The sequence below is a fragment of the Pan paniscus genome, chromosome 11 (assembly GCF_029289425.2).
Source record: "Pan paniscus chromosome 11, NHGRI_mPanPan1-v2.0_pri, whole genome shotgun sequence".
Taxonomy (NCBI): Eukaryota; Metazoa; Chordata; class Mammalia; order Primates; family Hominidae; genus Pan; species Pan paniscus.
This window is the reverse complement of record NC_073260.2, coordinates 21,635,869-21,650,869: the sequence shown is the minus strand read 5'-3', so window position 1 is coordinate 21,650,869 and position 15,001 is coordinate 21,635,869. Positions and strand designations below refer to the sequence as shown.

The window sequence follows — 15,001 nt, the reverse complement described above, 5'->3', positions numbered from 1 at the left end:
TTGTGTCCTGCAAAAACCTACATATCGAAGTCCTAACCCCTCTACCTCAGACTATGACTGTATATGGAGAGAGAGCCTTGAAAGAGGTATGTAAGGTAGAATGAGGTCATTATGGTGGGCCCTAATCCAACATAACTGGTGTCCTTATAAGAAGGGGAGATTAGAATTCAGACACACTTGCTGACACCTTGAGTTCAGACTGGAAGCCTCTAGAATTGTGAGAAAATAAATGTCTGTTGTTTAAGCCACCCAGTCTGTGGTATTTCCTTATGGCAGCCCCAGCAAACTAATACAAATAGTGTTTCCACAGCTGAAACAATATTGGAAAATCACCGTCATCCTAGAGAGTTACAAGGGCTATTTTAATAGAACCTGATTGTTTTCCTAAATTCACCAAGCCCAGGCAGAGGTCAGATGACTAATTGGGATAAAAGCCAACTAGCTTCCTCTTGCTGTTTCTTTAGCCACTGGTCTGCAGGCGTTTTCTTCTTCTAACTTCCTCTCCTGTGACAAAAGAGATATAACTATTAGAGAAACAAAAGTCCAGAATGCTAAGGTTGCCGCTTTCACTTCCTCTCACCCTTTAGCCCAGAACTGCTTTGAATACACCAATTGCTGTGGGGCGGCTCGAGGAAGAGAAGACACCAGTGCCTCAGAAACTGCTCGGTCGGACGGTGATAGCGAGCCACGCATTCACAGGGCCACTGCTGCTCACAGAAGCAGTGAGGATGATGCCAGGATGATGTCTGCCTCGCGCCTGGCTGGGACTCTGATCCCAGCCATGGCCTTCCTCTCCTGCGTGAGACCAGAAAGCTGGGAGCCCTGCGTGGAGGTATGTGGCTGGAGCCAGCTCCTCTGAACTTTCCCTCACTTCTGCCCAGAACTTCTCACTGTGTGCCCTGGTTTGTTTATTTTTGCAAAAAAAAAAAAAAAAGAGTTAAATTACCTTAAAGACTCAAGAAGCCACAGAGATCAAATAATTCATTGTTACAGGGCACTAGAGGCAGCCATTGGGGGTTTGTTCCATTTGGAAATTTTGAGTGCTAACAGGGGCATGAGATAACATAGATCTGCTTAAGGTCCCTGCTCTGCTACCTTGTGGCTATGTGAAGAAATTATCAAACCTGTCTGAGACTAGTTTTCGCATCTGTAAGAGAATTATAATACCTTCTTCACTAGAGAGTAAGCAGACTGCTTCAGTGTCATTTCTTCCCACTGGTGGTCTTTACACTCAGCTTCAAGCAGTCACCCTGCTCCTTTCAGTCTCAGGAAAAAGATGGCTTTTGTGTGTGTGTCTCTAGAGAAAGAACTTTCTAAGTGGGTGTCAGACTTCTGTATGCAGTAATATAGTTTAGTCCAGAGGATGAAAAAAATAGAATGAAAAAGGAAAAGAGAGAGAGAAGAAAAAAGCAAGAGGGAAATATGTATAATGTCAGCTAATGCAACAGTTTCTTTCTTAGTGAAATACCAATCAGCTGGTTGGTAATCTTATTCATGATGGATCTCTTTTGTTTTTCCCCTGCGCAGACTTCACAGTTGCTTTAGAAACCCATAGTAGAGCCGAACAGCTAAGAAAATGATTTACAGTGAGGCAGGGTCAGAAACTCAAGAGAGAAAAAGCCAGCTGCAGTCCTGAAGTTGAGGATATAGGAGAAAATCAAGTAATATTTAGCAAAGACTAATTCATTATCTCGAAGCCATCCCTTCCCTCAATTCCCTGCCCATAGTCCTCCTCCTTGTCCTCTTCTCTGTATCCCTCTGCTGTTAGGTTAATGGAGATAGATTTTCTAATTAGGCTCACTGCGAGATAAAACCACAGCCAAATTTGACTTCTTTTCCCCATGTACCTTTTCCTGTCAGTCCCTGAAGCCTGTCCATCCCTGCCCATCCCCTTAGTGCCACTGTAAGGCAGGCCCTCATTTCCCCTGGCATTGACTCTTACACACTAACTGCTTTCCTGATTCCAGTCTTCTTCCTTTAATTCATTCTGCATGTTCTTGTTTGTTATGTACTTGCATTTGTTGTTATTATTTTTCCTTAGGCTTCAATCTAACAAATTATTCTCCTTAAAAACTTTTAATAACTCTCCATTGCCATTAGAACAGCTTTCTACCACAGGGCCTTTGCACTGGCTATTTCTTCTACCTAGAATGCTAGATCAGTGCTATCCATTGGCAATATTATGTGAACCACATATGTACTTTTAAAGTTTTTAGTAGCCTCATTAAAAAAAACAAGTGAATTTAATTTCGATAATAGTTTTATTTAACTTAGCGTATTTAAAATAATGTTTAAAATTTTAATATATATTTACCTATTACTGATATTTTTACATTCCTTGTTTGGTACTAAGTCTGGAATTTAGTATATATTTTACATTTACCACACTTCTCAATTTACACTATTCACATTTCTTGTGTTTGATAACTGTGTGTGGCTAGTGACTACCGTATTGGTCAGTGCAGCCCAAGTCCTTTTCATGCTTTAATCACTCCATTCAGATCTCTGCTTAAATGTCCCCTCCTCAGGGCAGTCTTCCTTGATTGCCCCATGTAGAGCTCTCCAGCCTCACTTATTTGCCTCAAATCCCCTTATACTGCTTAATATTTTTTTTTCTAGAGCACAACATTTTATATTTTTGTTTGTTTATTTTCTCTCTCTCCCTTTGTAATGGAATCGGTAAGGAGGCAGGATCATTGCTGGTTTTATTTACCACTATATTTCCAGTGGCCAGCACACAGTAGCCGCTAGATGTGTAAGTGATAAATGATTGAAATAATTGCTGCAGGACAAAGTCTGAGGCCCTCCTGATCTGGCTTGCCCTCTTACTTAGGTTTCACCACTCCCACCACTCACCAGCTAATCTGAGTTTGTTTTCCACTCTTTACGTGCTCACGTTGTCCTCTCCTTAGGACATGTTTTTCTTCCCCTTTCCACATATCTAAACCTTACTCATCTTCCAAGACCCACTTTAAAATCTTCCTTTTCTGGGAAGCCTTTCCTGAATCCAGACTTGATCTCTGCTTTCTCTGAACCACAGGACATATTTTCTAAGCCTATTTTATGGCCCCTTGAGATAGTGTTAGCTTTGCTCCTATCTAAACTCTTACTCTAGACTGTGAGTCCATTGAAGTATGGAGCTGCATCATCTTTTTCTTTGTAATGCCCACAGCGCTTGGCAGGAAATGCCTACAATTTGGACTTAAGTAAACCTTCATTTAATCAGTTATTCAATCAGTTATTGATTCAGCAAATATTTATTGAGCATCAACCATTTGCCAGACACCATTCTGAGTGCTGGAGACAAAGCAGTGGGCAAACCCATCAAACTTGCAATGGAATACAGGAGATGAACAATACGATGAGAACAATCAGATAGACAACATAATGTTAGATGGTTGTGCATCCTGTGAAAGGGAATAAAAGAGGGCAAAGAAAGAGTGCCTGGCACTGTTTCTATTAGACAATATTGTCTTTGAGGCTCCATGGCTTGCAACATTTAAGCAGACATACGAATGAAGATCTGCATGTTTGAACTCTGACTTTGCGCATATTACTTCATTTCTTTGAATTTCCATTTTCCTCATCTTTAAATGCTTATTTGAAGACTAAGTGAAAGTATATAACAAACAAGAACTATGCAGGCATATGGTAAGGGATTAATAATAGATGATAATAATTAATGTTAACATCTATTGATCACTTATACTGTAGCGGGCTTTTAAATAAACTCTGTAAACACCTTATCTCATTTAATCCTTCAAACATTCTATTGGTTTCAAACAACAGAAAACTACAATTAGCTGGCTTCTGCAAGGAATTTTGTTGGAGGAAATGACAGCATTCAGAAATTAGATGGGAGCGTTAGAGAATTAGGCTTACAAAGAATGTGGGAAAGTAGGCTAGAAAGCAGTGTAAAAACAAAGACAGCATAAAGCACTTGACCTTATTTACTAGGTTCCACCATGGGAATCCATGCACTCTAAAGATTTCCCCCTATTTCTACATCACTCTGCTCAAGGGTCAATGAGCCAAGAAAAAGAATGCAGTTGTCAAAATCTGGGCCATGACTAAGGAAGGTCTGGACATCTTGACTGCCAGACAGTCTCCCCAATGATATGGAGTATTTAGAATGATACTGGATATTTTATTTATTTTTTGTATTTTCAACTTTTATTTTAAGTTCAGAGGCACATGTGCAGAGCATGCAGGTTTATTACATAAGTAAATGTGTGCCATGGTGATTTGCTGCATAGATCATGAAAATATGGAACGCATCATGGATTTGTGTGTCATCCTTGTGCAGGGGCCATGCTCATCTTCTCTGTATCCTTCCAATTTTAGTATATGTGCTACTGCAGCAAGCACGATATTGGATATTTTATTACCTACATTTTACATATGATAAAATGAGGCTCACTGAGGTTTTTCTTTTGTTCGTTTTATTTTGTTTTGTTTTTAAAGACTTGGCCCTAAACCACACAGAAGAGCTGGCATGAAACCCAGAGCTTTCAGACTCCGGAGCCTCAGCCCTTCACCCCCTGATTCCATTGCTTCTTGCTAAATGCTGCCGTTTTATCATGGAGGTTAGAATGCTGAGCACGTAGTAGGTGCTCTTTACTTTCTAATCTAGAGTAAGACAATTTATAAGCATGAATTGAGTGAATGGATGGATGGATAGATGGATGGAAGGATGGACAGATGGATGAAAGGTTGACTGAATTTTGTGCTTGCACAAAAAGAGGCCCCCCTCCACCATCTCTGGTCTAGGAGAGGGGAGTTGGGAGACCATGCAGTAAAGATACTTCATGTCATGTGTAATCATTGCAGGTGGTTCCTAATATTACTTATCAATGCATGGAGCTGAATTTCTACAAAATCCCCGACAACCTCCCCTTCTCAACCAAGAACCTGGACCTGAGCTTTAATCCCCTGAGGCATTTAGGCAGCTATAGCTTCTTCAGTTTCCCAGAACTGCAGGTGCTGGATTTATCCAGGTAATGAATCCACTTTTACATACTGCACAAGGTGAGGTGTTCATTGTCCTATCATTTCATTATTGGACTGGAAAGCTTGGTTTGTGGAGTCTCATCTTCATTCACTTATTCATTCATACAACAGATGTCTTATTAACTATATAACCTTGAGCAAGCTACCTCTATTCTCCAGGTCTCAGTTTTCTAATCTGTGAAGTAGGCAGTTGGCTGAGACAGCTTCTAAGGGCAATTCTAATTTTAGGTTTTCTTTTAAGACAGGAGAGAAAATTAGCTTAAATTCTTTCATAAGCAGCTATTTATTGACTACTTGCTATATGTTGTACACTCTGCAAGAAGACAGGCATATATTGATATATAACACACAGCCCCTGTTGTTAAGGAGGCATATCTTCTTGAAAGAGTTAATACCTTAAAGTCCTGGATATGGTCCTGGGTACATAGTATATAGTCAACACATTTTAATTATGATTTTTTGGATCTGGAAACTGATATAAAGATAGCAACATATAACAGTAGGTGATATATTATGTTTAAACTAAAGGTAACTAATTGTATTTTTCAGAAGATGGGCCTTCTCTGTGGCAGGTAGTCAAGAAAGATTTCATGAACTGCATAAGATTCAAACAATGTCTAGAATATTAAAAGTAGTGTAGAGGATAGGGAATTAGGAAAAGACAAGTAACCCAAGGAGAAAGATGTCAAGATTAAAGGAAAACATCTGCTGTGGACAGGGAATAATGGCTAAGATTTTCTTTTCTGATGCAGGGAAGTATATCGTTTGTTGTGGCAGGTGAAATGTCATCTTGATATTTTAGGGGAACCAAATTCTAAAAGGGTTTTCATCATCGGGGCCTTATTTGCAAATCGAACTAGATAATGGATCATGTTCTCTGCAATGGTTTGTAAAACATTTCAAAACATTTTACATATTTTTTATTATAGAAATTATTGAGAAAGACTAAGGTCACAGTATAAAAATCCTTTTTAGAGCAGACATTTCTGTAGAAGAGTGAACATATGACCTATTATACTCTAATTTGGATATAGATAGGATGTAACAAAGGAGTAATGGAACAATTCAAAGGCAGTGGTATAGTGCATAGAGTCCTGTTGGGGTCAGAAGACCTGAGCCAAGTTTACCCCCAACATTTATAACCATGTAACCTTAGGCATATTACTTCATCTCCCTTAATCTTAGTTTTCATATCTGATCAATGGAAATGATGAAACTTATCCTGCTGGATTAAATGTGATAATAAATATTAATATGCTATATATATTTAAATTTTTATAAAATATATTTTATAAGCATAAAGTATTCTTACAGAATTTCATTAGGTTTTTAAAATAATTTCAACTTTTATTTTTGATTCAGGGATTTACATGGTTATATTGCGTAATGCTGAGGTGTAGGGTACAATCGATACCATCACTCAGGTAGTGAGCATAGTACCCAATAGTTTTTCAACCCTTGCTGCTTTCTCTCTATCCCCTCTCTAGTAATCCCCAGGGTCTATTTTTGTCATCTTTATGTCCATGTGTACTCCATGTTTGGCTCCTACTTATAAAGTGAGAACTCATGGTATTTGGCTTTCTGTTCCTTTGTTAATTTGCTTAGGATAATGGCTACTAGCTGCATCTATGCCATTATGTTCTAAATTTCAGTTTCCTGCATGAAAATTTTGTGAAGTACTCTATTAAGGTAGACCACCTCTCCCTTTTTTTTTTTTCAAACAAGAAGTAGTTTTTCACCAAACAATGTCTCTTATGTAATTCATCTTCAATCCACTGGATACCCAATAAACTTGCCCCAGAAACCTTAAATCTATGCTTACAGAGAGGCCAGCTTCCCTTCTGGTTAACCCATAGGAGATTCTGAATTAGGGCAAGCACAAATGATAGCACAATAGACATCCTTTGCCTTTTCGTACAGTGTTCACATACAGTAACTCAACTAGTCTTGTAAGAATGCTTTGTGATAGACCAGGCAGCCTTCTTTCCCCTATAGAAATATATATATATTTCTTTTTATAGGTGAGGAAACTGAAGCTTGAATAATTTAAGTGACTTATATACATTATCATTGCTTGTTAGCCACAGACCAGAGATTTAAGTTCACATCTCCAGAATCCAACTTAAATGTTTTCTTTGTCTTAATACTCTACTTCTCTAAAGTGATTATCACCAATGTAATGATATAGAGACACAGCAAGACCCTTTCATTCTCGCCTAATGTATAGAGTAATGCAGAGATAGAATGATGGGCTATAAAAATCATATAATTGAAAGAAAGAACTTCAAAAATAATCAAGTTCAGCTGTTTGATTTATAAATGTGATAATTAAAACCTAGAGAGGAAAAGAGGTACTCAAGATCACACAGTAGGAGAGGACTGCAGAAACACCAAACCCAAGCTCTTTTGTCCACTCTTCCAGCGTTCTTTCTACTATACTGCCTATCCTTTATCTAGTTGCCAATAAATAACAAAAGCTTGGACCACAATGCTTTTATTGTCTAGGAAACTCCTGAAGAAGCTAAATAAAACGGGTGGGGAATATTGTAAATGTAATTCAGGCTGGATTAAGAAAGAACTTATTTGTACATTGTAACTGACAAGCACCTGCAATGCTGAAAGGAATTTTTCATTGGCTTGCTGTTCGCTGGCTGCATCAAAGCCCTGTCTCTAGGACATGTCTCTGAACATTGTGTGTAGCATGGCTTTCATTTCTTTTAGGATAAAATTCAAAACCCTTTATCTGGTTGGTAAACCTCTGCCTAATTGGAAACCTTCTTTCTCCACAACTCCATATTGTACACTCCAATTTCATCTCTGTTCTCCAACCATGGAAGCTATTTGTCATGATTCCTCCTTGTGTCATTTTTTGTGTCAACCTTGGGGCTTTTGTGTTTGCTGTTCACTTCACCTCCTTTTATTGTTAACTTCTACTCATCTTTCAATTTTCAACTTAAGTGTTCTCAGAGAAGCCTACTTTGATTTTCTTGGTCCACAACGGTTCTCTGGATGTGAACTCTTATAGCACATAATTTTCACTTTTTTCCACAAAACTCGCTCCTATCACCTGTTACAAGCATTTACCTCTGATAACAACAACTTTCAAATATCTAGCTATCATGTAAGCACTTTTCATAAACATTAAGAGTATCTGTGACACTTATGTGTAATTTTTCGTATCTCTGAAATTGATATTTACCAGTCATTTATCTTGGCTACCAACTAACAGCTATCCATATTATCTGTACCAATCAGATGTATAATCACAATTTTGTGTGACAGAAAATGGCTAAACTTGATCCAAGGCTATTACATGCTTTATCAACTACACAATCTTTATATATGTCAATTATTGATCTTTAACTGATTTCCTTCTTATGGATTTTCTCCTCTGCTTATCATGTATGCCTAACATGACAAAAAAGAGCCTATCATTGCAGCCAGTATGATAATACTCAGACTGTGGGGCTTCTTATTTGCTTATTCCATCATCATCTGTCCTGCTTGATGTCTTTGCCTATGCACAATCATATGACCCATCACATCTGTATGAAGAGCTGGATGACTAGGATTAATATTCTATTTTAGGTTCTTATTCAGCAGAAATATTAGATCATCAATGTCTTTTTATTCCTGTAGGTGTGAAATCCAGACAATTGAAGATGGGGCATATCAGAGCCTAAGCCACCTCTCCACCTTAATATTGACAGGAAACCCCATCCAGAGTTTAGCCCTGGGAGCCTTTTCTGGACTATCAAGTTTACAGAAGCTGGTGGCTGTGGAGACAAATCTAGCATCTCTAGAGAACTTCCCCATTGGACATCTCAAAACTTTGAAAGAACTTAATGTGGCTCACAATCTTATCCAATCTTTCAAATTACCTGAGTATTTTTCTAATCTGACCAATCTAGAGCACTTGGACCTTTCCAGCAACAAGATTCAAAGTATTTATTGCACAGACTTGCGGGTTCTACATCAAATGCCCCTACTCAATCTCTCTTTAGACCTGTCCCTGAACCCTATGAACTTTATCCAACCAGGTGCATTTAAAGAAATTAGGCTTCATAAGCTGACTTTGAGAAATAATTTTGATAGTTTAAATGTAATGAAAACTTGTATTCAAGGTCTGGCTGGTTTAGAAGTCCATCGTTTGGTTCTGGGAGAATTTAGAAATGAAGAAAACTTGGAAAAGTTTGACAAATCTGCTCTAGAGGGCCTGTGCAATTTGACCATTGAAGAATTCCGATTAGCATACTTAGACTACTACCTCGATGATATTATTGACTTATTTAATTGTTTGACAAATGTTTCTTCATTTTCCCTGGTGAGTGTGACTATTAAAAGCGTAAAAGACTTTTCTTATAATTTCGGATGGCAACATTTAGAATTAGTTAAGTGTAAATTTGGACAGTTTCCCACATTGAAACTCAAATCTCTCAAAAGGCTTACTTTCACTTCCAACAAAGGTGGGAATGCTTTTTCAGAAGTTGATCTACCAAGCCTTGAGTTTCTAGATCTCAGTAGAAATGGCTTGAGTTTCAAAGGTTGCTGTTCTCAAAGTGATTTTGGGACAACCAGCCTAAAGTATTTAGATCTGAGCTTCAATGGTGTTATTACCATGAGTTCAAACTTCTTGGGCTTAGAACAACTAGAACATCTGGATTTCCAGCATTCCAATTTGAAACAAATGAGTGAGTTTTCAGTATTCCTATCACTCAGAAACCTCATTTACCTTGACATTTCTCATACTCACACCAGAGTTGCTTTCAATGGCATCTTCAATGGCTTGTCCAGTCTCGAAGTCTTGAAAATGGCTGGCAATTCTTTCCAGGAAAACTTCCTTCCAGATATCTTCACAGAGCTGAGAAACTTGACCTTCCTGGACCTCTCTCAGTGTCAACTGGAGCAGTTGTCTCCAACAGCATTTAACTCACTCTCCAGTCTTCAGGTACTAAATATGAGCCACAACAACTTCTTTTCATTGGATACGTTTCCTTATAAGTGTCTGAACTCCCTCCAGGTTCTTGATTACAGTCTCAATCACATAATGACTTCCAAAAAACAGGAACTACAGCATTTTCCAAGTAGTCTAGCTTTCTTAAATCTTACTCAGAATGACTTTGCTTGTACTTGTGAACACCAAAGTTTCCTGCAATGGATCAAGGACCAGAGGCAGCTCTTGGTGGAAGTTGAACGAATGGAATGTGCAACACCTTCAGATAAGCAGGGCATGCCTGTGCTGAGTTTGAATATCACCTGTCAGATGAATAAGACCATCATTGGTGTGTCGGTCCTCAGTGTGCTTGTAGTATCTGTTGTAGCAGTTCTGGTCTATAAGTTCTATTTTCACCTGATGCTTCTTGCTGGCTGCATAAAGTATGGTAGAGGTGAAAACATCTATGATGCCTTTGTTATCTACTCAAGCCAGGATGAGGACTGGGTAAGGAATGAGCTAGTAAAGAATTTAGAAGAAGGGGTGCCTCCATTTCAGCTCTGCCTTCACTACAGAGACTTTATTCCCGGTGTGGCCATTGCTGCCAACATCATCCATGAAGGTTTCCATAAAAGCCGAAAGGTGATTGTTGTGGTGTCCCAGCACTTCATCCAGAGCCGCTGGTGTATCTTTGAATATGAGATTGCTCAGACGTGGCAGTTTCTGAGCAGTCGTGCTGGTATCATCTTCATTGTCCTGCAGAAGGTGGAGAAGACCCTGCTCAGGCGGCAGGTGGAGCTGTACCGCCTTCTTAGCAGGAACACTTACCTGGAGTGGGAGGACAGTGTCCTGGGGCGGCACATCTTCTGGAGACGACTCAGAAAAGCCCTGCTGGATGGTAAATCATGGAATCCAGAAGGAACAGTGGGTACAGGATGCAATTGGCAGGAAGCAACATCTATCTGAAGAGGAAAAATAAAAACCTCCTGAGGCATTTCTTGCCCAGCTGGGTCCAACACTTGTTCAGTTAATAAGTATTAAATGCTGCCACATGTCAGGCCTTATGCTAAGGGTGAGTAATTCCATGGTGCACTAGATATGCGGGGCTGCTAATCTCAAGGAGCTTCCAGTGCAGAGGGAATAAATGCTGGACTCAAATACAGAGTCTTCCAGGTGGGCATTTCAACCAACTCAGTCAAGGAACCCATGACAAAGAAAGTCATTTCAACTCTTACCTCATCAAGTTGAATAAAGACAGAGAAAGCAGAAAGAGACATTGTTCTTTTCCTGAGTCTTTTGAATGGAAATTGTATTATGTTATAGCCATCATAAAACCATTTTGGTAGTTTTGACTGAACTGGGTGTTCACTTTTTCCTTTTTGATTGAATACAATTTAAATTCTACTTGATGACTGCAGTCGTCAAGGGGCTCCTGATGCAAGATGCCCCTTCCATTTTAAGTCTGTCTCCTTACAGAGGTTAAAGTCTAGTGGCTAATTCCTAAGGAAACCTGATTAACACATGCTCACAACCATCCTGGTCATTCTCGAGCATGTTCTATTTTTTAACTAATCACCCCTGATATATTTTTATTTTTATGTATCCAGTTTTCATTTTTTTACGTCTTGCCTATAAGCTAATATCATAAATAAGGTTGTTTAAGATGTGCTTCAAATGTCCATATTAACCACTATTTTTCAAGGAAGTATGGAAAAGTACACTCTGTCACTTTGTCACTCGATGTCATTCCAAAGTTATTGCCTACTAAGTAATGACTGTCATGAAAGCAGCATTGAAATAATTTGTTTAAAGGGGGCACTCTTTTAAACTGGAAGAAAATTTCTGCTTCCTGGTCTTATCATGGACAATTTGGGCTAGAGGCAGGAAGGAAGTGGGATGACCTCAGGAGGTCACCTTTTCTTGACTCCAGAAACATATGGGCTGATAAACCCGGGGTGACCTCATGAAATGAGTTGCAGCAGAAGTTTATTTTTTTCAGAACAAGTGATGTTTGATGGACCTCTGAATCTCTTTAGGGAGACACAGATGGCTGGGATCCCTCCCCTGTACCCTTCTCACTGCCAGGAGAACTATGTGTGAAGGGATTCAAGGCAGGGAGTATACATTGCTGTTTCCTGTTGGGCAATGCTCCCTGACCACATTTTGGGAAGAGTGGATGTTATCATTGAGAAAACAATGTGTCTGGAATTAATGGGGTTCTTATAAAGAAGGTTCCCAGAAAAGAATGTTCATCCAGCCTCCTCAGAAACAGAACATTCAAGAAAAGGATAATCAGGATGTCATCAGGGGAATGAAAATAAAAACCACAATGAGATATCACCTTATACCAGGTAGAATGGCTACTATAAAAAAATGAAGTGTCATCAAGGATATAGAGAAATTGGAACCCTTCTTCACTGCTGGAGGGAATGGAAAATGGTGTAGCCGTTATGAAAAACAGTACGGAGATTTCTCAAAAATTAAAAATAGAACTACTATATGATCCAGCAATCTCACTTCTGTATATATACCCAAAATAATTGAAATCAGAATTTCAAGAAAATATTTACACTCCCATGTTCATTGTGGCACTCTTCACAATCACTGTTTCCAAAGTTATGGAAACAACCCAAATTTCCATTGAAAAATAAATGGACAAAGAAAATGTGCATATACGTACAATGGGATATTATTCAGCCTAAAAAAGGGGGGAATCCTGTTATTTATGACAACATGAATAAACCCGGAGGCCATTATGCTATGTAAAATGAGCAAGTAACAGAAAGACAAATACTGCCTGATTTCATTTATATGAGGTTCTAAAATAGTCAAACTCATAGAAGCAGAGAATAGAACAGTGGTTCCTAGGGAAAAGGAGGAAGGGAGAAATGAGGAAATAGAGAGTTGTCTAATTGGTATAAAACTATAGTATGCAAGATGAATTAGCCCTAAAGATCAGCTGTATAGCAGAGTTCCTATAATGAACAATACTGTATTATGCGCTTAACATTTTGTTAAGAGGGTACCTCTCATGTTAAGTGTTCTTACCATATACATATACACAAGGAAGCTTTTGGAGGTGATGGATATATTTATTACCTTGATTGTGGTGATGGTTTGACAGGTTATGTGACTATGTCTAAACTCATCAAATTGTATACATTAAATATATGCAGTTTTATAATATCAATTATGTCTGAATGAAGCTATAAAAAAGAAAAGACAACAAAATTCAGTTGTCAAAACTGGAAATATGACCACAGTCAGAAGTGTTTGTTACTGAGTGTTTCAGAGTGTGTTTGGTTTGAGCAGGTCTAGGGTGATTGAACATCCCTGGGTGTGTTTCCATGTCTCATGTACTAGTGAAAGTAGATGTGTGCATTTGTGCACATATCCCTATGTATCCCTATCAGGGCTGTGTGTATTTGAAAGTGTGTGTGTCCGCATGATCATATCTGTATAGAAGAGAGTGTGATTATATTTCTTGAAGAATACATCCATTTGAAGTGGATGTCTATGGCTGTTTGAGATGAGTTCTCTACTCTTGTGCTTGTACAGTAGTCTCCCCTTATCCCTTATGCTTGGTGGATACGTTCTTAGACCCCAAGTGGATCTCTGAGACCGCAGATGGTACCAAACCTCATATATGCAATATTTTTTCCTATGCATAAATACCTAAGATAAAGTTCATCTTCTGAATTAGGCACAGTAAGAGATTAACAATAACTAACAATAAAATTGAATAGTTAATATATTGTAATAAAAGTTACGTGAATGTGATCTCTTTCTCTCTCGCTGTCTCTCTTAAAATATCTTATTGTACTGTACTAACCTATTTTCAGACCATAACTGACCATGAAACCTGGGAAAGTGAAACTGTGGATAAGTGAGGAATTAACATACATACATGATTGTTTATCTACAGATGTATGCCTCAGTTTCTTAGTATGCTTGAAAATGTATGATTTTGTGTATATCCGTGCTACTTGTAAGTGTGGTTCTATTCATATTTGAATATGAATTCTGCATAAGTGTGTTTATTCAAGCAAATGTACAAGGCTCTGAGAAGGAAGATCAACATACAACTTGGAGTATTTCAAGGCTGAAATATTCAAGGCTGACATTGGCCTCCTTCCTATCAGTTCCCTCTCCCAGATGGAAATTCTAGAAATGGCAGGTGAGGTGGACAAGCAGGGAAATAAATTATATGCATAGAACAGAAGGAGAAGAAAGAGTAAAGTCAGGCCTCAGACAGCCTCTTTTTAGCTCTTTAAATCCTCTGGATTTAAGAGGGATAAAGGGTGGAATAAGGATAAATTAATGCCAATTATAATGCCTTAAATTTGTGTGATACCTTACAACTTGAAACATATTCACAAAACTATATTTGAATATCTCATTAGCTGAGTAAGGTAGCAAATCATAATTAACTTTTTCCATTTTATTGATGGGAAAGCTGAAGTTCAATGAAGTAAATTTTTCAATAGACCACAGAGTAGGAAAGTGACAAAACCTGAGCCTGGGCCTCCAGGTCACTCAAGGACACTTTTCTTTCTTCCACACCCAATTGCTTCATACTTAAAGTTGGCAAAAAAGGAAGTGAAACTCCTGCAGTTTTCTGTGTGGTTGACACTAGCAAGGGTTTCTCAATTGAAGCCATGAATCATTAAGCCAATACATATGCATATATGTTATACATACCAAATGATTTATTTATAACCCTATCTTTCCATAAAGGACTTGAAGGAGCTTCAAACAAAGGATATGTGAACAATAGGGTTAATCAATAATAAGTAGAAAATCTGGACATAGAATAAAAAGAGGAGAGAAAGACACCGAGAATGAGCGTTAACACAGTGCTTTCCATTTTTCTGGTGTTTTGAGTAGCGTGGCTTTTGGAGAAAGCCAAAACTCAAATTCATTCCTTATCAACTGTGTGCCTTGGGCTCCATTTCTCTGAGAGTCTGCTTAGCTCCAACGTAAAATAAGAATAGAACTATGACTTTGTAAGGTTGCTCTAAGGATTGAAAATCATGTATTATGTTCAATACGGGGACA

At 38.4% G+C, this 15,001-nt stretch overlaps 1 protein-coding gene and 1 non-coding gene across 4 annotated transcripts; one reads left to right on the top strand and one right to left on the bottom strand.

Moving 5' to 3' along the window:
- Positions 1-311: 311 nt before the first annotated feature.
- Positions 312-13,174, top strand: TLR4 (toll like receptor 4). 3 transcript variants are annotated; one of them, XM_034967033.3, is made up of 4 exons: positions 312-832; positions 4,465-4,586; positions 4,831-4,997; positions 8,650-13,174. In XM_034967033.3, exons 2-4 carry the CDS (start codon positions 4,581-4,583, stop codon positions 10,907-10,909), a joined length of 2,433 nt encoding a protein of 810 aa, XP_034822924.2. In that variant the 5' UTR covers positions 312-832; positions 4,465-4,580; the 3' UTR covers positions 10,910-13,174.
- LOC112440947 (U6 spliceosomal RNA) lies at positions 4,262-4,368 on the bottom strand. Its single transcript, XR_003028924.1, has one exon. It is a non-coding gene; the product is annotated as a U6 spliceosomal RNA (small nuclear RNA).
- Positions 13,175-15,001: the final 1,827 nt, after the last annotated feature.

Bases quoted from the DNA above. Each gene is read 5' to 3' on its own strand.
- TLR4 (XM_034967033.3), top strand. The intron at 4,998-8,649 runs GTAATGAATCCA...TTATTCCTGTAG, and splicing joins CAGGTGCTGGATTTATCCAG to GTGTGAAATCCAGACAATTG.